This window comes from Oratosquilla oratoria, chromosome 27, assembly GCF_046742065.1.
Source record: "Oratosquilla oratoria isolate Oo_2021 chromosome 27, ASM4674206v1, whole genome shotgun sequence".
Taxonomy (NCBI): Eukaryota; Metazoa; Arthropoda; class Malacostraca; order Stomatopoda; family Squillidae; genus Oratosquilla; species Oratosquilla oratoria.
In genome coordinates this window covers 51,746,609-51,773,725 of record NC_134803.1, presented here as the reverse complement: position 1 = coordinate 51,773,725, position 27,117 = coordinate 51,746,609, and the positions used below count along the sequence as shown (strand labels likewise).

General features: G+C 42.2%; 1 protein-coding gene across 3 annotated transcripts in view; it reads right to left on the bottom strand.

Annotated features, from left to right (window-relative positions):
- Positions 1–5,463: 5,463 nt before the first annotated feature.
- Positions 5,464–27,117, bottom strand: part of Arf6 (ADP-ribosylation factor 6) — a 41,646-nt gene continuing 19,992 nt past the window's right edge. For all 3 annotated transcript variants that reach the window (XM_076210700.1, XM_076210701.1, XM_076210702.1), the window contains exons 2-4: positions 14,829–15,032; positions 14,040–14,238; positions 5,464–11,412 (exon numbers count right to left, since the gene is read on the bottom strand). In XM_076210700.1, coding sequence (XP_076066815.1) covers positions 11,270–11,412; positions 14,040–14,238; positions 14,829–15,032 — 546 coding nt within the window. In that variant the 3' untranslated portion in view covers positions 5,464–11,269. The remainder of the gene's footprint in view (positions 11,413–14,039; positions 14,239–14,828; positions 15,033–27,117) is intronic.

The window sequence follows — 27,117 nt, the reverse complement described above, 5'->3', positions numbered from 1 at the left end:
AACAACCTTCCACCCCACCACAGACATTCATGCAAAAATAGATTAACTTCCCACATCACAAAATAAGCACTTCAAAACCAACCACCAAATACCCTTGTCCATCAAACCACTTCAGACATATGCTCCACAAAAAAATCCCTCCTAAGAGTTGTAAAAAGTTCTTATTACTTTTAAGAGGGATGTAGTCATGTTAGTTTGGTTCTTACTAAGAACCAAACTAACATGATTACATTTGGATAACCATCCAGCACTAAGACAATACCAATATAAAATAGTCATGACCTGTGGCAAACTACTCCAGATGCAATCATCATACAGACAATATTGAACATTCATTCTTCCACCCTTATTCTCCTTCACTTCCTCATTTTTTACTCTATCCACTCTTGTAACATCTATCACATTTCTCAAACACTTTTCAGAAACATTGACTCTTCCTGTCCTATTATCAGTCAACCCATTTTCCTCTCACAGCCTTCTTTCACAAGCATTGTCCATTTGTTCCTTTTATTTTCTCTTAACCCGACTTGGTTCTTTGCACTCTTTACACCTTTGTAAATATATTTTTATTATTTCAAAATTTGAACCCCCCCTACTTTATGTGTGGATGGACATTTAGGCCACAGGCATTTGGGCCATGGGCCACATAACCTGGATATTTGGGCCACAAAGGTGACTCAATGATGGACATTTGTGCCATGGACCAAAAATTGAAAATAAATATAAAAGATAATAAATATTTTTACTCATCTTATTTGCAAACTAAATTGTGCCTGCGATGACACACCTTTGCAAGTTCAAATTTAATGGATGTTACCTTACCTCACACCTCCGGCAGCCAACTCAGTATATAAACCTGGCCTGCCAATTCATGTAAAATCAGTTTCCTCAGAGCTATTCAACTAGTATAAAAGTAATTACATCAATGAGAGGTGGGCAGAAGGTCTGTCTGTCTGGCTACATGTACACAATGAAACATGTAGCCAAGTCTGTGGATGAAATAGTCTGGTATTGTGTGAAGTGTTCCTCTGACCTGAAGTGCTGTGCCATTATTAAGACTACCAAGAACATCAAGGCCCCTCAAGTTCTCAGACCACAACCACCCACCCAGCAGACAATGTGGGATGCCAGGTGGCACAGTGCCATCAGTTGATGAAGAGGAAGGCTTCTGAAATTAACAACAGACCCAACCAGATCTTCAACTTCTCAACAGGAGCCCTACCAGAGGCAGTCAAGGCACGTGTCTCTACCTGACACAACCAAACACACACTCCAATGTGTCCATTCTGCTGACAGGCCAAAGGATTCGCAGTCTTTGGCAGAGCTGGAGATCACAGGAGATTGGGTTCCACTGTTTAATATGACAATGGCCTAGATGCAGATGAACATATCATAATTTTCACCACTGCTAGTCATCTGGAGCATCTTGCTGCCTGTGATGAGTGGTGCATGGATGGAACATTTTCTGTTGCACCTAAGCTGTCTGGTCAACAGTACATCATTGTGTGTTGGAAAAAAGGATTGTGGTACTCCCCCAGGTAGGCGTAGCTCCTGCTTGGGGATCGGTGCCATCTGCGTAGAGCTGATGGCACTCACCGCTCCATTAACACACTGAAAGACAACACACTGCTGCATGCCAGACCCCCTGATACCCACCCTTCTGAATCCTCTCTCCCACGAAAGGACAGAGTCCACTTGGCCAGACTGCGATGCGGTCACCACCCAGCACTTCTAAGCTACCAGAAGAGGCTGGACGACCGTGTTGTGAACAGCTGCCCAGGATGTAACACTTCACCCCATACCATACAACACATAATGGAAGACTGCATTATACACAATCATGCATGCAAACAACACAACATACACTCTATAAAGGATTTGTGGGAAAACCCAGTTTCGGCTGTGGCCTTCCTTGGGGAGACGGGACTGCTCGGACAGACAGTCTAGGGAACGACAACAACAACAACAACAACAGTATGTCATTGAAGGTAGTTTCAATGAGGTCTACCTGTCATTGGTGTTCGCCTTACTGCAATGCAAGACCCAGGTGACATACAAGGAGGTCTTCCATGTCCTGGAGGAGAGTGGCTGCAACCCCAGCAAGGTAATCATTGACTTTGAGAGGCCTGTGGAGTTGTTGTTGTTGTCGTTCCCTAGACTGTCTGTCCGAGCAGTCCCATCTCCCTAAGGAATGCCATAGCCGAAACTGGGTTTTCCCACAAATCCTTTATAGAGCGTATGTTGTGTTGTTTGCGTGCATGATTGTGTATAATGCAGTCTTCCATTATGTGTTGTATGGTATGGGGTTAAGTGTTACATCCTGGGCAGCTGTTCACAACGCGGTCATCCAGCCTCTTCTGGTAGCTTAGAAGTGCTGGGTGGTGACCGCACCGCAGTCTGGCCAAGTGGACTCTGTCCTTTCGTGGGAGAGAGGATTCAGAAGGGTGGATATCAGGGGGTCTGGCATGCAGCAGTGTGTTGTCTTTCAGTGTGTTAATGGAGCGGTGAGTGATATGATTATGAATATGTTTCCGGAGGCTGGTATTTGGTGGTTGTGGAGGAAGAGAAGAGAGTATCTGTGCGTGATAAAGGTCTTTGGGTGTTGTTTTAATGTTTCTTGGTGTGTGTGGGTGTTCTGCTATGTAGTGTAGCGGGTGTAATGTGTTTGTGGTGGCTGCGGCAAGTGTTTGTGTGCCTCTCATGTCGAGGTGGTCCTTGACTTTGAGGACTTTTGTTTCATGGTGTAAATGGTCTGTAGGTGTTGTATTTGTGCAGCCTGTAATTGTTTTTAGGGCTTTGTTTTGTATGATTTGAAGGGTGTTGTGGTGTGTCTCACTGAGATTAGGAGCCCATGCAGGACTCGCATAATTCAACACTGAGCGTATGCATTGTTTGTATATTGTTATATTAGTTTCTTTGTTTTGTCCAAATGTTGTTCCAGTGATTGACTTAAGTGCGTTAAGTCTGGGTGTGCATTTGTTTTTTATGTTTGTGATGTGTTGTTTGAAAGACATAGATGTATCGTATGTTACACCAAGAATTTTTGGTGTGTTTGTGTGTGGTATTAGAGTGTTGTTGATGTAGAGATGAGGTATGTATTTGTGTTCTTTTGTCCAGTTGGTGAGAAGTGTTGCTGTAGATTTGGTTGGAGCTATTTTGAGTCTGTGATGAACCATGTGTTGAGTGTGTCAAGGTATGGCTGGATTATTTCTGCAGCTTTGTCTGTGTTACGATGTGTGCATGTGATTGTTATGTCGTCTGCGTAGGAAGAGATTTGTATTTCTGAGGTGTCTGGCGTGGGTAAGTCATGCATGTATAGATTAAATAGTGTGGGGGATAGAACTGAGCCCTGTGGTACTCCGTTCTTAATGTTTCTGATGTGCGATGATTGGCCATTATATGACACGTAAGCATTCCTACCTGCCAGATAATTGGCCAGCCATCTTTTGGTGTTATTGTGCATGTCTGTGTTATATATTTTATTTGTTAGGTTGTGGCGGGGGATAGCATCAAAAGCTTTACTAATGTCTAATGTTATAAGAAGTGTTCTTTGGTGGGGCCTATCTGAATTGATGCCATCTAAAATTCTTTGTGTGAGGTTTGTCAGGAGAGTGTTTGTGGAGTGTAGTGGCCTAAAACCGTGTTGTGAGTCAGGAAGGGGAATATGTGGTGTGACAAGTTTAAGTATTAGGTGTTCAATGACTTTAGAGGGGGTGCAGAGAAGTGTGATTGGGCGGTGCGATGTTGGGTCTTTGTTCGGTTTTGGAATGGTGATTATTTTACCATGCTTCCAGATGTCGGGTATAGTGTTGTGTGAATAGCTGTAGTTTGCAATGTTTGTGAGTGCGTGTATACCTTGTGGTCAATGTGTTTTAGGTGGATGTTGCTTATGTTATCAGGGCCTGTGGAGTTGGCTCTGAGGGTGTTTTTTGGAGAAGACTTCATCATACAATTTTGCTTCTACCACCTGTCCCAGTCTGTTTGGTGCCACATTCAGTCACTGGGTCTGAAGACTCTTTATGAAGATGATGACCAGTCCCGTCTGTTCTGTGGATGGGCTGGCCTTCCTCCCACCAGAGGATGTGAAGGAAGGCATGGACTACCTCTGCTCAACCATACTGATGAGGCTGCCTCACTCATCGAATACTTTGATGTAACATGTGTGTCTGGACAGCTATGTCTCGTCCAAGTCAACCGTCCTCACAATGGATTCATCAAACCTGTATGTCTTTATCGAACTCCTTCAATGTTTGCCCCCAAGAAGTGGAACATGTACTATGCCACATTAGACAACCAACCCAGGACAAACAGCATCTGTGAGGGTTGGAATAATAAGTTCCTCAGTCTTGTGGAACACACAAACCCCACAGTGTGGAAACTCATTGAGTGTCTCCAAGCTGAGTCATCCCATGTGGACACTGTGCTTCTTCAGGAGGAGTGTGGTACCCACCCCACTAAGCAAACAAAGTTTACAACAGACTTCACTCATCTCTACAACCTGGTGACTGACAGAAAGGAAGAAAGACCATTCCAGGACTGCTGAAGGGCATCAGCCACAACCTGTGTGGAAGACAGCCGAACAGGTAGATTTATGTACATTTCTGTTCATTGCATTATACATGAGGTCTAATAAAGTGTGATATTTTATTTGAAAACATGTTTTAATGTTTATTTCCAGGATTATGTCTCATGATCCAAATGTCCATTTCACCATGGCCCAAATGTCCTACAATCTACTTTGCACCCATTTTTCTCTTGGGCTGCCTCACCCAGTGGTTCACTCCCAACCTGTTTATTCTATACCTCGCATCTTCTTTCTTTGCAGTAATTTCTTATATGCATGACTCTTTTCCACCACTATATTTCTTCTTCATTTCAGCATTCACTGCCCATCTTTCTAATCCCACCTTTCAACCAACACCATCTTTGCATACTTTTATACTTCTACCCCCACATCCTCTTCTCTTTCACTATATTCTGTACCTCTCAGGTTTACCTGTTATCCACTATCTCTCCCCTTTTCTGTCAACTCATTTTAAAAACATCTTGACTGGATATAATTGTATGCATACTGACACCATATAATTATTCAGTCAGTACCCCAACAAAGAAAACTCACACTATGCAATAAATTTCTCTCATATAAATGAAGGCACCAGTATATTTGGTACATACATATCAAAAGCCTTTCCCTCCTTATGTGGGGGCATTTACATCCATCTAAACCTTTCCCATCTTACATTTTGTGAATGAAACATCATCCCTGTGTATATGCAATACATCAGATACATTGTCACAAAATGTTCATATGCTTGAAACTGTACGACTTTCTCCCATGCACATTTCATACTACGCCGAGGCTGATGTGTAGCCTGAATACTTAAGGGTAAGGTTGATATGGATGTTAGAATTTAACATAAAGAATCCAACACAATAACCAGTCAAAGGGTAAAGAAACTGATATTAAAATGGATTTTATATATTTTTCAATGACACTGGAAAAATCAGGATGGTCCTCACAAAACAATGACATGGTAGTAACAACAGAATTTATAATAATAATAATTTAATAATAATAATAATAAATGATAATAAAAACAATCATCATGATAATAATTGTAATAATAATGATAACTATCATAGTATCAAGGAGGATACTAACTCCATCCGAAGCTGGGCAGTGCGAAAACACTTGCGTGCTGTTTTTACACTATGTACATCAGGCTTGTTGAAACACACACACACACACACACACCTTTCCACATCATACGGAAATACAAATAGTCACAGCAGTATCATCTCTTCTTGACAAACATGCAATACTGAAAACATTATATATATAAGACTTTTACTATGCACGTGTACACACAAACACGCCAGCACTGAGTTCTCTTTAGATTGCTTCCTTGCTTCATTACTGACGTATCAGCTACACCTTGAGCTCAACAGTAGACAAGCAGCAAGTGTTTGTCTTTGAACACTCATCCTTCCCTTTGAAGCAGTGTCATTTTGAACAGCATGAGGGAGATTGTCTTTTGTGGCCTTGGATTCCGTGGACTTATCAGAAATAGCCTTTGTCCTTCACCCTTTGGCGTTCCCTCCTTCCATGCACAGTGAGACAAGCAAACTCATGAAATATATATATATATAAATATATATACATATATATATACATATACATATATATATATATACATACATATATATACATATACACAATATATATATACACATATATATAACAATCTAACAATCTTCTTCATTCAACACAAAAATATAAAACTGAAGCCTGAAACCCTCCATTTAGATATTTCACCAATATGTACAAATCAGCTCAAGACACAGGAAATATATATATATATATATACAAATCCAAGGCAAATGTCCAACCTAATGAGATTTTGCCAAACCATTCTCTACCCAAATAAAGAAAAACAACAACGGGAAACAAGGGAGAAAAAAAAAAAAAAAAAAATCTACTACTACTTTCATTCCTTTGTGTATATGCTGCTGCTGGTGATTTCTATCTAATTCGTGAGAAACCTTCAAACTGGCCCTCACTCCTTATTCTCTCATCCCACAATCACCTTTGCCTGTTTGCCTGCTGTTTTCAGAAAGCACCACTTCCTTCATTATTCCACAACAGTAAGGTCTCTACATTCATAAACAGGTATACTTTTCATTCATCTTTGATTGAATACCTACAACGCCACATCTGCCTCCAGACATGCACATTTAATATATTCCTCAAAAGAAAAAGAAAAGTAAAAAGTATATATATATAAATATATATATATATACAGCCCCAAGCAGACAAAGCATCACTTCTGCTACTTCATAACACTACCACCACAGTATACAAGTGATCTCTGGGTTCAAAATGGTGATTTCTCCATAGGAATCAATGCTGTCCTCTGACTGCATACATCACTTCTTTCCAGCAAGAAAAAAGTTCATCATACATGACCTCAAACAAACACATCTTGTTCTTCTTCATTACCAACTCAACAGCCCCTATCCAATCACGATTTAACCTTAACCAAACCAAATCTGATATGACCTTAGTCTCCCTTTTCAGACCAATACCCTTTGGACCTCTGCAGGCTCTACAAAGCTATATTGTCTCCTTAAGTCTGTTCTGATGACTGAGATGATCAACTTGCACACCACATACAACAATGTACAAGGTATAGGATCAATGATATTGTGTGTTTTAAAGGCGCCCTTTGAGCCAACAAACAATATCTTGGGAAGTTGTCCAGAATAGGACAAAGACACAGAAAGATATAGAGAAAGAGAAAGAGAGAAAGAAAGAGAGGGGGGGGGAGGGAGGGAGAGAGAGAGAGAGAGAGAGAGAGAGAGAGAGAGAGAGAGAGAGAGAGGGGGGGAGGGGAGAAATAGGCAGAGGTGAAAGATACAAACTTGCATACTAAACATATAAGCCTCTACATTACTAGGCCCTAACCCCCTCCAGGTATGTAACAAAATTAATAATATATTTAATGATGCACTGGACATAAATAAGGACTAACAACAACCTCCTCTCTGAATTCTCTTGCTTATCTTTCACCTCTTAAACACTGACACCTAAACATCTGAACAAAGGAACAAAATATGCCTGGAAATATACTGGAAAATGGGATGGTCTTAGACAAAATGAGTTTAAGTTCTAAAGAAATTATAAAAATACAACAGCAATTAGGAATCATACTCTTAAATGATGTATATAACCCTGTTTTTTTGTTGGCTGACCTACATTGTAAAAATATATCAGAAAAGCTGCTATGAAATGAAAGATAAAAGTTTATATCAATGTAATAAAAAATCACCGTAATGCACCTAGCCTTGTCTATTAATAGTCACGTGTGTAAACTTTCAGCAACTAGGTATGATGTCAAAGTGAGTGTACATATGGCCAACGCACTCTTGGAGTTCCTCTGGGGTCAATGCTCATAGAAAGGTGTAAGAAAATATTTGTGCTTTTCCCCCTCAACTGTACTTGGGGTGTATGTGAGAGACGTAGGGCGAGAAGGGGCAGTGATAACAGTGGGGCACCAATAAAAGCAAGGATGAGAGCTGCAATTGCACATCACAGGACTGGGTGGAGAGGATGACTCATCAAAAAAGGTTGCACTGTTATTTAGTAGGTGTGTTTTATGATACACAGCAAAGCTTTTTGTGACCTGCCTAAGTATCAGCACGTGGGACGGGGAAGCTGATGGTGAGAAATGTCCAACTGCTGCAAGGGGCTTCAACAAAACAATAATCACGTAAATCTTCTTGAGATATCCATACTGACAGGCAATGTGGAGCAATCAGTCATGATCCATTACTGTTTTGAACACATTTGGTTAGGATGGCAAAAAAGTACAACTTGTTTAGGTATTACTAACATAAAAGGAAAATAGCCTCTGACATAAAAACCACCTAAACCTTCCTGCTACAACTCCTAACAATTTTTGCAGTGCCCCATCAGAAGCCTTGCCCCACTTTAAGTTCTCTCATAGTTGAATTTGACAGTTAGGATTAGTGTCTCATGTTTTAAGCCTGTCTAAGTTCAAAGTTAATGTCTAATGTATTCTGACAGTTTAGATTTTTCCAATAACAATATCAGAGATTAGGTCTGGAAAAAATTGTCAAGGTTTCCTAGTGACGAGTTGGATATGTCAAGTGTCTAATACCTGTACATTATTTCACTTGTTTGTCCATTTCCTGTTTCTGATGTACAAGGTGTTTGGTTTATTTGCTGTGTTTGTTCTGTTTCTTTGATTATCGTGTTTGATTGTAATGCATTTCCAGTATGGTTAATGCATGTTTATATTATCGTGAGAGCACTTTGAATCCATAACTACAATCCTGAGCTGAGCAACTGCATATACCAGAGCAACAGATGCACCTCTGTGAGGGGATATGCACCCTACCATGGTCTTCAGTGGCAACTAAACTCGATAAATACCCTTGGGGGGAATGAAAAAAAAATAAACTTGAGTATTTATGGATGAGAAAATGAACAACACTCTGGCAACACCATAACAACTTTCGGTTCTCATGCATAACAATATGCCTCAAGAGAGGAGCCATCCCGAGCAGTGAGAATGCGACCCAACCCTGACACAAGAAAAAACCCCACAGTGAGTTCATTTCCCCGAATGACAAACAAACCATCCTGCCATTCACTCCATGCTGCGAAACTCTGATCAAATACACAACGTAATTTCAAAACTTTTTAAGTATGTACGTAGCACTCGTCATGTGGGTGATTACACTGAGGTTTTGCATGACACATAATGCACCAGTTTTGGCATTTGGGCTTGCTTGAGCCACCAGAGCAGAATAGGAGATAGACTGTGATGTCCCTATGCCAACTGCAAGGGCCCCAGGGGGGAGGAAACAGTCCCTGGAAGCTATGATGGGGGAGATATAATGGAATCCCAACTGTCAAAAAAATTGTCCCATTTCCACTTCTATAAAAGTTTGCCACTGGAGCAAGTCCCTCCCTCACTGAAGAACTTATAGATCTTCTATCATGAAACAATACTAACAAGAAAGGCAAGGCAAGCAAATCAACGTTGAATACAAGCAACTTTACCTCCCACCTCTCCCCACCCCTTGCTGCAGTAGAAGAAAATACATTACTGTATCCACTGCTGTTATAAAAAGTGAATAAAAGACTGCTAGGAAACAATTGAGAAATTCGTACTCAAGTCAATCAAATCTTGAGATAATAATCACCAATTGTTGTGCCATAAAAGAATATTCTACCCTTCCACCACATATGACTGTGGTATAATGAGAGAAAATTCAACTCCCTCGACAATTCACCACAAAACAATGTCTGAATACCCTAATCCTTCACTACACTCTGCTTCAGCACAGTTAAAGAATACAAACTCTTTCACCACAGAGCAGTGGTATAATCAAAATATAACACTTCCACCAAATTATGGCATACTGAAAGAACACTGACTCGTTCACCCCACTTTGCTGACATTAAAATGTGCCCTGAGAGCTTTCTCATGTCCTAACTGCTGTGGCTTCAAAGGTACACACCCAATTTTGATTCACAATGAGGATAATGGATTGGCCACCACCCAATGAGCTTGTGTGGGAAGTATGGTTTTGTCTGATTAGACTCTGCCTGTCTAAAATATTGCTATATTGGTATATACTTCCAAATCCTTCATAAGTCATTAGTTTTATAAGGTAAAATCATTATTATACATCTTGATATTTTTTTTTTTTTTTTTTTTGCAAATATTAGTTGTCATTTTTACCGGTATTATTCTTATCAATGTACACCACATATACCTTTACCATTCTGTTTAATACAAGAGATCTTGGCATTTCTTTTTGCAGGTTGCATCTATTAATCATGAGCGTGTTGCCAATTCTACAGGACTGCATTGGCATCTGGGACTAACACCACACTGGTCCATCCTTGACCTTCTTGTATGTCTGGCACACTATTCACAGCAGCAGCAACCATTCAGGTCAAGTTGGTATACCTATGATATGATTTGTATTTTTTTTTTTTTCAATGGCTAACCAACACAGATGAAATAACCATTTCCATAACTTGCAAAGGAGATTAAAAATTCACTTGGATACATTCAATGAAATCGTATCCACTTCCTTTTTAACTGCGATCCATGATCCATATCATTTTACTGCTGTTCTCGCATAACAATGCCATGTTCTCTGGTGAGCCAATAACATGATCCAATTCTTTGTAATCAAACATATATGTCACTGGTCACCTGGCTGTGGAAGCACATCCCTAATTAAGATTGGCTCAGTTGTTTTTCTGACAAAATGGGATGAAGATGAACCCCTGCCTTCTGTCTAGACTTCTTGGTTCAAAGTACTGTGTGTGTGTCACTTGAGTTTCATGGGCATGGGGATCGAAAGCACTTCTTTTAAAACACTATTGCTTTTTCACTACTTAAAGAATCTCTCATCCTTTTCTGACAAAATCCTTCTAAATTCAAATGATTTGTATCAAAGTCAAGATGATGACCACTGATTTGGCCAAAAAAGAATATAATAACAGTTTCTACTTTCATCTAAAGAAATGAAATTATAATAATAACCATAATAATGACAAAAACAAATATCTTCTTTCATAATCCCCAAGATGCTTACTATGGTCACCTGATTCCCATTTTCTTCTCCCTAAAGGCCACAGATTGATCCGGACCACATCACTCGCATTCAGTCAGAGTTCGACATAAAAAATGTAACTGAGGCAAGAGCGGCACAGAAGAGGCCCTCATGACTTGTGGTTGGAAGTGAGCCAGGTAAGGCCCTCGTAAAGTCCATCCCCTGTCGTCGCACAACATGGTTGGACATACCAATTGCGGTCCCGGATTCGTGTTAGCCCCAACTTTTCTTGTATCTCGTGAGGCTTCATTGCTGTGAAAGAAAAAGGAAGAGAATAAGGAACATAACCTAATGATTAAACTTTCTTTTTAAATTGTATGATTGTATTAAGTCAACCTGAACTATAGTATCTCATTACTTTTATTCTTCTGAACATAACCTAATATTTTCAGAATTGCCCATGCTATTCAGCTCTTCTGACTTGTGTTTTACACATTTGATCTCCTCTTTTTTTAAGATGTTTGCAAAATAGCTAAAAGTAGAATGACACTTTAAGATACTCTAGATAAAGATATGATCTATGAAGCTATATCTTATCAACATCATCTAATCAGCCATTTGGAGTCCACTGTGTAACAAAGACTCTTTTTAACCTTTTCCACAAGTTGTATGACCGAGTCAACCTGTCGCTCGTATAACATTCTCTATCTCATCTCTCCACATTGTCTAGTCTCCCTCATTTATGCATCCATCTTGTTGGTCCACTCGGTAGCACACCTGCTCCACCTACCAGCCTCCCTTCTGGTTACCTTCCTTGGACAACTCCATTTCTGCTCGTTTATTACCTCTACAATATATTTTACTAGTCTTCTATTACCCAACTTGCTCTTTACTTGTACAGTATTTCAACATTATTTCCATCACCAATCTCTCCATTCCTTTCTATGCACTCCTTAGTTTTATTAATTCAAGTTACTGACAAAGCTCTCTGTGAGGGGCACCGTCCTAGCCTCCTGATAGGGGGGGAGTGTGTGACATTAAACCATATCATCAAGTTACTGACAAAACTAATGTGGCATTATCATATGTGTGGTAGTCTCGCATTCAGTTAGTTGTGGGTGATCCCACACTTCTTTCTTATTTCCAGCAGTGACTGTTACCTGCCCTAACAGTCCAAGCACATATGGGAAAGGCGACAGCTTCAGCCAGCCATGTGCCTTCCAGTGTACACTCCTCACCTTAGTTTTGTCTCTGTCTTCATCAATTTCCAAGTGTGATAACTGTTTTTTTTTAGTGCTGTGCATAAGTTTTGTGATAAATCTGACAGAACATTTATAATTAATGTGTCAAAAGCCTTATTTGTGCCTACTGCCACCATTACCATTCAGCCAGGTGGTACTTTCTTGCTCAAACTTCCTAATACCTGTTGGGTAAGACCTGTGAGCAGTGTGCTAATGGAGTTTCTTAGAATTCATGTTTATTTGGTGAGATGGGAGTGCATATTTTTTACTCTATATTTGGAAGCTCGCTGGCCGAGTGGATTAGGGAACTGTTACTTGCAGTGAAGGTCGAGGGTACAGCAGCTCATACCCTGCCAATGGCAAAGTTTAACCAAGAGCATGGTTCATTAAATTCCACGCTACAAAGTCCTCTGTAAGGGGCACCGTCCTATCTTCCCAATAGGGAGGAGTTCGTGAAGTTAAACCATATCATCATCAATATGGATGATGTTGTGATTGCATGAGGAGGAATGGGCGGGGTAGTATGTGTGAGTAAATTTTGACGCAGCCCGAAGGGAGGGGGGGTCGCCGATTAAATGAAGCGGCCTTGCTGTGGATGTGCTGTGTCTTGCGACACTGCTTCTGACCCAGGGCGGTGGGCAGGGTGCAGGGATGACCCGTCATCCAGGAGGTGCTCAGATGAGAGGGAGGGTGGGAGGGGTGTGGAGTGTATGTAGGGATGAAATGGGTGGGAGTGTTTTTATGCCTTTCCCTTTTTGGCTACCTCCCTTGGAAGGGGAAAAAAGCCTTGGTATATGTATGTATGTATCATCATATATAGAAAGTTGTATGAAGGAGTGATTATACACCCTCCAATACATGGAGCAGAAATATGGAATACAAAAGAGTCTGAGTGTTTCTGAGAAGCATGGATATTGAGAAATTTGGAAGTGAGGTAGAACTCAGGTGGAAAGAACTGTTGGACACAGTTGATCAGAATCCAGTAATCACAGTTTTCTAGCTTTGTGTAACAAATGATAAATTTCAGTACTTCCATTCTTGATTTATTGGCTGACCATAGTGATCCTAACCATATGAACTTCTGAAAAATAATTGTTACGTCCTATCACCTGGTGTCTCAACAAAAAATTAGGGGAAAAAACACACACACACATGAATTTAAGAGCAAACTAGACACTGCGAGATACAAAGACAGGACACCATGAGCATAGCTTCCCCTTCCCATAACATACAACTAGCTAAATACACACACACGTATGTGTGTGTATGTATATATTATATATATATATATATATATATATAAACAACAAATAAACAAATAAAATCATTTGCCTGCCTTCACCCAAGGGAAAAGTATGCACCATCTGGTAAATTTTGCTTACTGCCAGAGACAAGGGAGTGAGTGTTTCTAAGAAATATGGTGGGTGTTACAAGAACAGATAGTGAGAAATGTGGAGGTAAACAGAGAGCTAGAGTAGAAGTAGAGCTGTTGGACAAAGTAGATCAGTGTTGAAGTGAGTTGGGAGAGAGAAAAAAAAAATAGCATGAACTTAAGAGGAAGACTTAGGATGAGGTGGATGGATGTGGTGAAAGGGGGCCACAGAAGTGCTGAAGACTGAGGTGAACGGATGAAAGGATGATGTGGGCTGAAGGGATGATCTTCCATGCCCTATAGCCTTCCCTTAGCAAAGTACTCACCATCTGGTAAATCTTGTTTATTGGCAAAGACCAGAATGATCGCGTCCCTCATCTCTCGGTCGTTTATTATTCGATGGAGTTCCTGTCGGGCCTCGTCCACTCGATCTCGATCTGCACAGTCGACCACGAAAATGAGTCCTTGTGTGCCCGTGTAATAATGTCGCCACAATGGTCGGATCTTATCCTGCCCTCCTACATCCTGGAAACACAACAGCGTTTATTCTAACCATACACCATATCTCCCGATACAAGAGAGAGAGGGGGCGGGGGGCGGGAGTGAAACAATCAGGAAATTAAAACTGTGATACATACAAAAATAATAATTATTATAAAAAAAAACAAGAACAAGACGTCTGAAGCTAAACATAACACTGCAAATCTCTGCTAAATCTGACATTCCCTGCTGAAATGCGGTATCAAGCTTAAGAAAACTAGAAAGCAGCACAAATATTTTCTTAAACCTTTTCTGTGTGTGTGTTAGCCATATGTGTGCTTACTTTGACACCATACTTTGATAACTTTACATTTTGCTCATAATTGTATTGATGTGAGATGTGATCAATCATGGGGAACTAATTTCAAACTCGGGATTATTCCAGTCATCTCCCGGCGCACGACTCCACATAAACGATCTTAATTTGTTGCAACACCTTTTAGAAGTATTTATAAATACAGTTCCTATTCGAATTAACACATTTTGTAAAAACTATATATATATAAACACAATTAAATACCCACATATATAACCAATAAATTAATGCATCCCACTAATTTTTGCGAGCCACTTACCCAAACGTTAAATTTGACATTTTTGTAAGCGACCGTTTCGACATTGAAACCGACGGTAGGAATGGTAGTGACGGAGTGGCCGAGTTTGAGTTTGTAGAGAATGGTCGTCTTGCCGGCAGCATCCAGTCCCAGCATTAGGATTCGCATCTCCTTGTTGCCAAAGATCTTGCTCAGTAGCTTGCCCATCCTGCTCTCCGTCCGTGCCTGAAAAGTCAAGATCAACAGTCTTAATCTCGTCGCAAATCACTTTAGAACTACAATTGATCAGATCTAGCCTTGATGACAAAGAGTACGATGGAAGTAAATAAGCTGGGATTGTCCACATTAGAAAACAGATGACATATCTTTAGAACCGTGGAAGATACAAGATAGAGTTTATTTATATGGGACAAAAGAATGCCAAAAGGGCACAACAAGAAGTCGGAAGAGAAAGTTAAGAATTTTTTCTGCATGAATGCGACTATGAAAAAGAAAGTCCAGACAGCCAACAGAAAGATAATTTAATTTAAAGTAATTTGCTAAGTGCTGGTGCTCGAGCATAGTTCCATTACAATTAGTTAAATGCATGGTACGAGTTTTAGTCGATATGCATGGTCCATGCGAAAGGTTCGTGTCTAACAATCAATCAATCAAATCCACGAGCCTGTGTACGAGTTCGCGAAATTCAATTAAATCCAGGGTCGTGTATTACAGATGCAGACATTCGGACATGGCCAGTGATATATCGGATCTACGCAAACCCATCTTTCCCTGTTGTTCAACTAAAATAAATTTACTTTCGACGTCACTCGCATTAAAATACAAATATTGAAATATATATATTAAGGATCCATCTGCAAGGCTACATAATTAGTCCAGTTTGAATGTCTGCAATATTTATTTCCCGTGGTAAACACAGAAACCGTTATTATATTTCGTTTAAAACTGGGGCCGACAGCCAATTTAGGAAACAACACCACTTTTGGAAATCATCCACATATTTCCTGGCTACACTTTCGTATGTACAAAGTATTGATCACCGCACAAAACACATGACTTTGATCGACCATGGCAAAAATACAAATCCAGCATAAATGTGCTACTTGTTCGCACCCACTGTATCAAGGTACATCAAAGAATTTTATTATTACTGACTTGCAACTTTATTCAGATTAAAGGAGCTCTTGGGTGAAAAGGGATAATATATTCTCTACCATCAGTCGTGGTCTTGTAGGTGACGTGGCGTCCTTGTAACGGTTAGACGTCGTCTTTGAAAAGCGACAAGGGATTACAAATCAACACACTAATCAGTACTGTGTATGTCCCCAGCACACACACACACACACAAACGCACGGTTGATCCAGTTCTTTGTCACTATGAACACAGAGTAGTATGCAAACAGAATTCTTTCCCAGCGGGTCCCATTCTTAATTTCGCATCATTTTTCACTGTATTTTGAGTGAGCCATTCGTTTCCCGCGACAATTTAAAACTGTAGCTGTCTACATTTCAGAAGTCGTGTTGATTTCGGCCTTTTTGTAATTCAGAAAAAAATGATAAGCATATATGCAGATACACAGTATATACATACATTTACACACAAAGCTAATTCAGTTCAGTCTCCGCTCAGTGCTGAAAAAAACACATCACAACACTGCTCTCATCCGGGAGGACGATAGCTATCGATCACGAGTCCAACACGTAATCAAAAACAAAGACGAATCACGCGTATGCCATACGAACGCTCGGCGGTATACAAGTTGTGTCAAACTGCTTTTGTTTCGCAAGCACTGACTCAGACACACACTTCTCGCAGCTCACAAACACCAATGCAAAGAGGGAGAGGGAGAGAGAAATATTAACATGTTTAGTGAGGAAACCCTCTAGTTTCTAACAAACTTCAGTTTTTAAACCGTAATGTCATTCCTCCACAGAATTTACGTTTCGACCCAGCGATTAAATTACTTTCTGTATCATCCCTTAAAATCGTCCCTAATTCTAAAAATCGACAATTTTTTCATTCAGTAACAAGCAAACAATGTCAATTCCAGAACTATCACTATGCATCCAAAGCCAGGCGTTCGGTTTAAATACAACGACCCTTTCATAATCAGTACTTTTAAAAACTTTTGCAAAACAAACGTTATTTACTACGTAGAAATACAATTTCGCCAACTTCACTGACTACATTACGAAAAATACAGATAGATTAAATAGAAAGGCAGTAAGGAATATGGACTTGAGTCGGCGAAAAGCTGAAAAAATACAGCCGTAAGTATTAATAGCGTGTCTCGAATTTGTCGAAAATGTCGACATGACATCATATCGCTGTCCGTAACGGCTTGAGTCACCCGCGTCCTGCCACGCCGGGTGGTCTGGAGTTGCACAACGTCCTCCCCAAGGGCAGACTACAAAAACTAATCGGAGGGGACTTGTTCATATCTTGGAATAAGCCCAGCCACATCCTGTCAACGCAAAACTGCAAGCGAATGATGCTTCTGTCAAAGTATTAAAATTATTTTCTTGCACGAATGAATATATAAAAATAAACTTGTGTACATTTTGACTGAAATAATAATGAAAAACTGGATAGTTTAATATTTTTCCTGTGTCTTTCAAATATTTTCAGCCGCCGAAGCTGGAATTAGGAGAGAGAGGCTTCAGACATCGCCGTAAATAATTCGCCATTTTCGACCAATGTCACAATTAATATGGCGATAATTTGAAAATATCGCCCAATACTTAATTTAAACCAAGACCTTAACTCAGGAAATGTGCTGTGACTTGTGGCTGTGAATATCCAGATCCAAACTTCGGATTCCCCTCTGCTATATACAAAATCCTTCCTTTCTTTCATCTCCCTTTCTTTTCAAAACTTCCCATAACCCATCCTTTCTTGTTTCGTTAGCTCCTGTACCTCTCACTCCATCTTACCCCATATTTTACCGAAACCCTCTCCGTCTCTCTACTTCCCTCTCATACCTCTTCGTCACCGACTTGCCAACTGACTTCCTTCCTCACTTTCTTCTGATCCCCGGAAACAGGCGCCCGCAACAAAACGGCTCTGCCTATTATTCATTCGCAAGTAGGACCACGTCCTCTCAGGCAGCGTCCGTTGGGAAACGGTCTTCCGAGTCCACTCTTCCCACTCCCCACCTTCTTCTCTTGGTACGTTTGCACTACTCTAAAATACACTCATCTTTATACATACACATTGTGTGTGTGCGTGTGTGTGTGTGTGCACTTTATTGTCCACATGTTTACATCTTTATCTGGATCATCAATTTCCCATTCCACCCTCCTCACCTCACGGGTTTGGGTAAGAATGTTTCCACGTCCCAACTCAGCCTAATGTAAATGTCTAATCAAGTATCAAAGTTCGTTTACTGTCACTGTCCTTTATTGCATCCAGAAATGGCCTTCTCTATCGTAGGTAAGTCGCAGAGGTGAATAAAACAGAGAATCACTATCCAATCCAGCCCGGAAAGGCTCTGGGCTTCAGCAAATAAATTTCTCGGCTGAAACGGGCTTCCCAACTTCTGAGGAAGACTTCAAGAGTTCGCAAAACTTTGTTTCAGATTCATCGTTCCGCTCGGCGGCGCTTCATTCCAATACTTTATCAACTCCGTCCACCAGAGGTGCGACGTTGCCACATCATCGAGCATTGAAACAACCCCAACGACGACCTGGCCCTCAGCCTTCCCCTAAATTCTAATCTTCAAAGCATTAATCCTCTCCCATTTATCTATCCATTTATTAATTTGTTTGTCTATTCATTCAGGGGTGCTCGTTATGGATCTAAATGTCTCTTGTCGTCATATTTTCTCACTGTAACTTATACATGACTGAATTATGTGCGATTGGTACGCGACCATCACAAAACAAAGTTATTCACAATTATTGCTTTCCCCATGCATCAAGCCCCCTACGAATCACACACATAAGCAAATAAATAATACCACACACACACTAATTTTGTCATGACTAACCGTAATGATATTGTATAAAGCCAAGAATCCCCATGGCCTATGTAGAAGAGAGGGGGCATGGTTGAACCGGACTCTTTCGCAGAACTGAATAAAACAGCTTGGAGCTGCGGGTCACTGAGGACAAAGAAAATATCTCGCGGTTGCCAACTGTCACTTTTTTCGGTTGGGGTTGGGCCGGAGGGGGGGGGGGGGCGCAAACCAAAACGCAGTTGGCGCCCGCCGCCATCTCTTCCATCTCGCCAGGGCATTCCCGTTTTTCTTGGCCCAAACCTAAACTTTATCCATTCCCATTCCCGGGCCAACGGGAATTGCCGCATCCCCCCCCCCTCGGAGTCGGCCGACACACATGTACCCAATACTCCTTCCCCATTGGCCAAGATTTCCCCCTTTCCACATGTAAGACTCTCCTTTCCTTTTCCAGGATTTCCTCCTCTTCGCTGGCGGCATTCCTTCCACTATCTCAGGATTCCCTCTTCCCCAGCCTCTCCTACAGGATACCCCCTCTCCACTTACGCAAATCCTTCACCTCTTTCCAGGATTTCTTCTCTCCTCTTTAGGACTCCTTTCCCTCTTTCCAGGATCTACCTTCACCCTACGGGTACTCCCTCCCCTCTCCAAAGCATTATCTTCTTCCCGTGGCACTGCAATGACCTTTACTATTCCCCTCCATGACCTTTTCCGAGCCAATATGATCTTTCCTTTCACTGGGAGGTTCTGGAACTCACCCCCCCCCTCACCAGGTATTTTTATTTCCACCTGAGTATGAATTGGATTGTTTGGAGACACGTGCCTTGCACAGGGTTAAAACTAGAGTGATCTTCGCTCTAATGTTTCAGGAGCTAAAGCACACACACACTTACACACATACGAGCTCTGAGCTCTCTTCCGGGAGGGAAATAAATGTCGATCACGAGCCCAACACGTGATCCAAAGACGCACACATACAAAAATACACACACACACACACTTAAAAAAACACACACACACAATCCCCGTCTTGCCCTAAATCCCAAAGACAACCAAATCCCACCGTCCCTCCCGCTCCTCATCCTCCTGTTCCACTCGTTTGCACGTCACACCCAACTCCCATCCCGTCCCACAACCCTCCCCGCTCCCATTATCATCCCAATCCTTTCCCTACGCCCCCTGAGCCCGTGATTAACATAAAAATGTCCTCTAAACCCTTCCTTAACGGGTGACACTTTTCTCAGTCCATCTCCATGGTGAAGGGGTGAGAGAGAGAGAGAGAGAGAGAGAGAGAGAGAGAGAGAGAGAGAGAGAGAGACCCTCACTGAAAGGAAACTGATAACATGACAGTTAATAACGAGATATCACACTAAATACAAAAACAGACAAGAAACAATGGCCTCTGGATGTCTGAGCGTTGATATGGTCTGAAGTCATGAAGGAACAATGGCATGTAATTATTTCGTGGTTTTATGATCCACTTAGATAAGCCTCAAGCATTACGCTGTAATCTTTATTAATTACTTAATTAGTCAGACTGATTACTCGGTTATAATTTTATCTACTTGTTCATTTTATTACTTTTCTGCATCTCACTTTAGTAGGCTATAAATCTCCCAACACATTTTCTTTTAATTTTCCTTAGACGTTATGACGTCACATCGTTCTCATTCATCTCTCAGTAAGATCTGTTGGTAGCCATGATGCGGTGATACAGTATCTTGATTATTATTATTTTTTACTTTTGAAACGTCTTCGATTGAGATTATAAGGGGTGAAAATGACAAATCATACCCAGATATTTTATGTTTAGTCAACATTTCAGTTTGCTAAACGTAAGGCATCGCAGCTTACCTTGTGGAATCCTTTGAATTGGGCTTCCAACTGATGTGACTTCGATAGAAATAATAATAATAATAATAATAATAATAATAAAATAAATCAATAAATAAAATTTTAAGACTTGAGAAAATCATATATTTTGCATGTGGGACAATTCTTGACAACATCCATGTTGTTCCTTTTCACGACCAACCTCTACCAACACAAATCCCCCTCCTCCTCCTCCCTCAGCACCACCACGCATGATTGTTGCCACTTGTAAGAAATTAACAAAGTGTAGTGCCACCCGCCACCAAGACAGACTGCTTCCTTTCTTCTTCTTTGTCTCGTCCACATCAACAATTACCCCTACAGCTAGAGAGAGAGAGAGAGAGAGCCAATACCATGGTGGAAAAAAAGAACAGGACATTCACTTAAAAATCAAAACTCACGACGACGTCATGGTGACGAGACAAGCCTCCTCATGACGTCATACGACCATTGTTATTTTCACTTCAGATAGAACCACCCTGTTCTTGTTTAGGCCGAAGTAGTTTCGCTGGCCTTGACTTTGGCCTTGACCGAGAACACACAAAGGTCTGCAGAACATCCGGAAACTTTGTAATTCGTGCGTACAATGATATTGGTCGCTCAACCACCTCCCACTCCCATCCTACCCTTCCACTACAGCAACCCTCTACCTCACCCCACACCCCCATCCCACTAATCCCATTGGCTTGTACATCAGCGCGTGCCATTCCGTCGAATCCCCCCTTACCCAACTCTTTCCTTCTATTTTTCTCTAAATGTGCCTAGTTACTGGCATGTCGACCCTAATCTAGGGTAACTTAATTAAAAGTGCCAAGTACTGCATTTGGTTTTGTGATATTACAGTTTTACGATAGTGTATTGTATATATATATATATATATATATGCATTATGTAAACTGCGGTCAATAACATAGACTCGTACATCTATCCAGCAGTGTGCTTGTGCGCACGCGCTCTCGTGGTGAGAGTGAGGACTCACAAGAAACAAGAACATATGATAACTAGAGCAGAGTGCGAAGCGTCTGGAGCTGAATTGAACCCAATGAGGACAAGCAGGGAAGGGGTGGGGGGTAAAGGGGGAGGACGGAGGAAAGAGAGCCTTCACCCTACGGGAAATAGGGGGAAGATGGGGGGGGGGGGAGGCAGATATGAGAGACAGACTGACAGAGGAGGAGGAAGGGAGAGAGGTAAAGATGAAGGAAGAATCCTATTTAAGAGGCAGTTCACAGGCTGGGAGATCAGGGTGGGGGTGGGGGGGAGGAATAATTGGGGAGTGACAGTTTATCATAACCCCTTCCGTACAGGGTAGCGATTTCCCCTTTACTACTGATGCTGCCAGATTATTCTATCATTCTCCGAGGCTCCCCTCTCCCAATAGTCGAAAATTTATGTTGCTAAGAAAAATAAAAAATAATACAAAAATAAATAGTAAAAACAATAACAATAATAAAATAGCAGCGGTCGTAGTAATAAAATGAAGCAGCAGGAAAACAACATAATAATTGTGTAGGAACATTGCAAACATCACCCCCACAGCTCACTCAAGCCTGACCAGCAGCACTTTGTTGTTGGGATACTAAAATTATTATAACAACAAACTCCACAACCGCAGTCAATATATCTTCCGCTTCAGGCAAGTGACGCCAAAACCGGGACCCACGCCGACAGCGCGCATGAGCGGGAAATCAAGGAACTAACATTCGGTCGAACTTCAAAGTGCTGAAAGAAGTGTGTTTTACTTTTTTCTTCTTCTCAGTGATAAGGAGTTCCTGCACACGCGCGCACGTTCAGACAAATCCGCAGAATAACGGAGAGCAGGGTCATGTTTTTGTAAAAGGAAGTATTCAATTCTGATCAGAAATTCGATTTCAAAAACAGTTCCGTTCGATTTTTCCGTTACGTTTCCATCTCGGCCAACCTGATCCAACCGGTCTCGAAACAAAACAAGCAAATAAACAAATCATTAAGTTATGAAATGAATCAATAAATCATATAAAGCACGCAAGCAATCTGTGAATTAAGAGATAAAGTTAAATTTCGTCCCATACAGGTAAGCGAAAGGGAGAGAGGGGAGGCAAGTAAGCTGGGGTGTGTGTGTGGAGAAGAGGGGTTATGTGGTGAGACGATGGGTAGAACCAATGTATAAGTAAATTGGATGTGACGAAACGTGTTTCATTTTTTAAGGAGGAGGGTGTTGTGTATTCATAGAGGTGTAACAATATGTTGTTAAAGAATGAAAAAAGATCACCAGGTATGGAAAATGTTGTTACAAGCTAAAACCACTCGAAGTCTTGGAATAACACAGTAAAGCAAGCAAGCAAATAACCAAAATGAATAATATATACTACTGAAAATTAAACACATTCCTTTTCTAAAGCCACGCAATTCTCTTTTCCAGGCGCAAAACGATAAAATAATTCACACGTACACATTACCACAGCCTGAAACGGAAACTTTCAAATATATTTTCCTGTATATAACAAATCTGCAAACACACACACATACGAATCTGGACTGATAAACAGAGACGGTATTCTTAAATGTAGGTTTTCTGTATATTCAGCTTACACACACACACACAATCATTATATGTATACTGAACGTACATACGAACACACTGGCCTCGGAACTGGGCATCGTCAACCGCCCTATGATAACAAGGAAACGCCCCCTTCCTCTCCCCCCCCTATCCGCCTTCCCCTCTCGACCCCCTACCCTGAACGATCACTTACGCCCCCTATCGATCCCCCATGCCTCCCAGTGAGAGAAAAAATAAACAAATAATCTAAAAAAAATCGAAGACCGCCAACTTTGAAAGATATATCCATTTGGGATGGATGTCAGACGATTCAATTCGTCTTTGAAGAACCCAACACCAAACTTGATACGAATCTTTAGTACAACACAACGCTGGTGGCAGACGATTTTACCCAGTTCTGGAGAGGAAACTCCCCTCTCTCTCTCTCCAGTGTCTGAAGAGATCTCTGCAAGTGAGGGGACTGAGGGGGGGGGGAATGGGGGGATAAGGGGACAGGCACCTGGTTGAAGATGAAGGGTCACACGGATGAGAGGGGAGGGGAGAGGGAGTCAAGATGACAAACAAGGGGGATAAACGCAAATAACAAGGGGGGGGGGATGTCAAACGAAACAAATAGAAACGTCCCGCGAAAGATGGACGAAACTAATTGAAATGTCTCAACTGGACTCGAAATAAAGAAATGAATAAACGAAGAAATGAAAATTCAAAACGTTAGACTATGCAGACAGAAATGCCGGGGAATGGAGGGAGGAGGAGGAGGAGGAGGATGGAAAAGTGCGAGGGGGCGAGAAGAACAAGAAAGGAGAGAACAGACCTAACGGAAAGGGGTGGATTTAATAACGGTAAAAGACATCAATACCTAACCCTGCCTGGAACACAAGAAGGAAGACGAGGAAGAGGAGAAGTTGAGGAAGAGGAAGAGGAGGACGAAGAATTTGAACAAGTGGAATGGGACGAGGAAGAAGAGGAAGACGAGGATGACTTTTGTTGCTGTTATGGGCTAGTTTACCAGCGTTTCTCTCCTTGTGGCAATCTCGCTCCGCTGAGGCGTAAGAAAAATGGAAGAACCCAGAAGACGAAAATAAATCAATAAAATAATAAGGCACTTGATCGACGAGCACAACGACGAAACAAAAGCGTCTGCCCTTGACAAAAAAAAAAAAAAAAAAAAAAAAAAAAGCGTCACTTGTTTCGTTAAAAGACCAAACATGTAATTCAACGCCTTTCCAGAAGGGATTTTATTCACCTCGCTAGGCGACCCCCCCTCATTCCTCCCTCCACTTTCCCTCCTTGATTGTCGCCTCCCTCCTTCCACCTTCATCTCCTTTACCCCTTCGCCTCCTTAATTTTTTTTTACCAGAAACAGTCTGACCATATGGTGTTCTTTAAACGCACGCAGACACACAAACACGTGAAGACCCCATTCTTTCCTAATAGGCCATCCACCACGTAATGTGCACCCTTCCCTCCAACGTAACGGACTTGATGCCCCATTTGACGTATATTTCCCCCCGTAACGGACTTTATCTCCCATGTGACGTACATTTCCCTCCGTAACAGACTTTATGCCCCATGTGACGTACATTTCCCCCTGACTTTAACCCCCATGTGACGTACACTTCCCCCGGACTTTAACCCCCATGTGACGTACACTTCCCCCGTAACGGACTTTCTCCCCTGCGTGACGCGCACCCTTTCCTCCCACGTAACGGACTTTATCCGCCATGTGACGTACATTTCCCCCCGTAACGGACTTTATCTCCCATGTGACGTGCATTTCCCTCCACGTAACGGACTTTATCCCCCATGTGACGTACATGTCCCCCCGTAACGGATTTCATTTCCGACGTGACGTACCATATCATCTCCCTAATAGCGAACTTCATCTCCACAGTCGGTTCTAACACCCTCCTGCCTGTACTTCTGTATCAACAGCTTCCGCTTCCTTTCGCTCCGTTGGCTCGCTTTGCTTTGCTTTGCATAGCTTCGCTTTGCTCGCTTCCTTTGAGGCTTCACGTGACACCCTCTCCCTCTCTGTGCGCCTCCTATGAACTCTTACCTCTCGTTCAGTCTCCTATTACCTCCTATCCCTCTGCGCGCTTCGTGTCTCTCTCTCGGAACCTCCTTGCAGCATCTCTTTCTTGTCTATAAACGCCTCCTAGTAGGTCTTTTTCCCTCTCGCACTACCTCCATGTTACGAGGAGGTGCAAAGAGGCCCTCCATACGGCTTAAGAAATCAAGTAAACACACGCAAAATAATTAAGAAATCAAGTAAACCCACGAAAAATAATTAAGAAATCAAGTAAACCCACGAAAAATAATTAAGAAATCAAGTAAACCCACGAAAAATAATTAAGAAAACAAAATTCACACAAACAAATAAAACGGAATAAAAACAAAGTCATAATCAAATAACCAACTGACAGGGTTCGCTACACGTTTGACAGCATCGCCTCAGTCCCTCTACAATCGCCTCGCATTACCTCTTCTCCCTTTGTGAGCATCTTCAACAGACTCGTGCCTCCTTCGGCAGTCTTCACCTTCCTCCAGATCGACTCCTGAACTCTTGAAAGCATCCGGGCAGTCCATTCCCTCCCACACCTCCTCTCCCCCCCCCCGTCTCTCTCCTGCCTAAACTTCCCATTCTCACTACCTCTCCTTCCCCTCCTCCCGTCGTCTCCTCTCTTTCCCTCCTTTCTCCCGTGTATGAATGTCTACATAGACAGAAGCGCCGGGTAACCACAGACCACTTCATTCCCTCCCAAAGCTCTTCCCTCCAATCCTCCTCTCTTCTCCCCTCACCCTCCCTCCCACTCCTCAAAATCCCTGGACTACCTGCCCGCGCAATCCCCCCACCCCCCACCACACCAGGTACGGTAATCCCATTTGAAGTCTTCCAACTCCCCTTCTACTTACACGGGACCCTCTTCCGCTCTTCGCTCCTGCGCGACTCCCCCCCCCCCGCCCCCCACCTTCTACGTTTCCCCCTCCTCTTCCACCCCACCCATCCCCTCTTCACAGTCTCTTCCTTTTCCCACCACTCGTTATCACCTTCGTCTTCCTGTCGCTATTATTGCACGTTTTCTATTCTCCCTGGTTACCTCCTCCCCTACCCCACCCACTCCCTCCTCCCCGCGTCTTTCTTCTCTCTCATTATCACCCTCATATTCCTTTCACTATTATGCTTCTCCCTAGCCCCCTAACGTTTTTTTTTTATCTCCTCCTTTCTTTCTCTTCCCCCATTCACATCCCTTTGCTTTCTTTCCCTTTTTCTATGCGCGTCTTCCCCCCGCCTCTGTTGTGTCATTCCTTTACCCCCCACCCCTCTACAATCCCCCCAACTTCACCCGCTTTCTTACCTCAACCTCCCCCCACACTCTCCTAGGCGACCATACCAACCCACTCGCTCATCCTTCCTCTTCCATTCACCCTTTCCGCTTATATACGCCATCGTTTCCGCTATCTGCTCTACTTCTGCCGTGCTTCCTTGCCTTCCCACAGTCCCCTCCCCCCTCCCGTCACCCGAACTCAAGTCCTCCATTACCACATCTCCCAGCATCTACTCTTCTTCTTGAACTTCCTCCTCTTCTTCCCTTACTCCAATGTCCATCTCCCCATCACCATTATGTCCTCTGGTCCCTGGCTCCTGCCTTCCCCTACACATTAATCCATCATCAACACTAACGCTGCCCGGGACACAATGTAAGTCTGCCCATCACTCATCCAAGCGATCGGACTCTCCCGGATCCAACGGACAACAGCGTCTCAGTACCCCCAACCCGCGCACGGGCCACTGTTAAGTGGATGGTGGCTCGCGTCCGATAGAAAAGTGGACCGAGCGATGGCTACCGTCCACATCAACGGTTTCTGCCGATATCTATCCATCCATCCGTGGAGAGTGGAGTAAATGGACCTGGTTTCCCATAATTTTTCCCACTGGCTA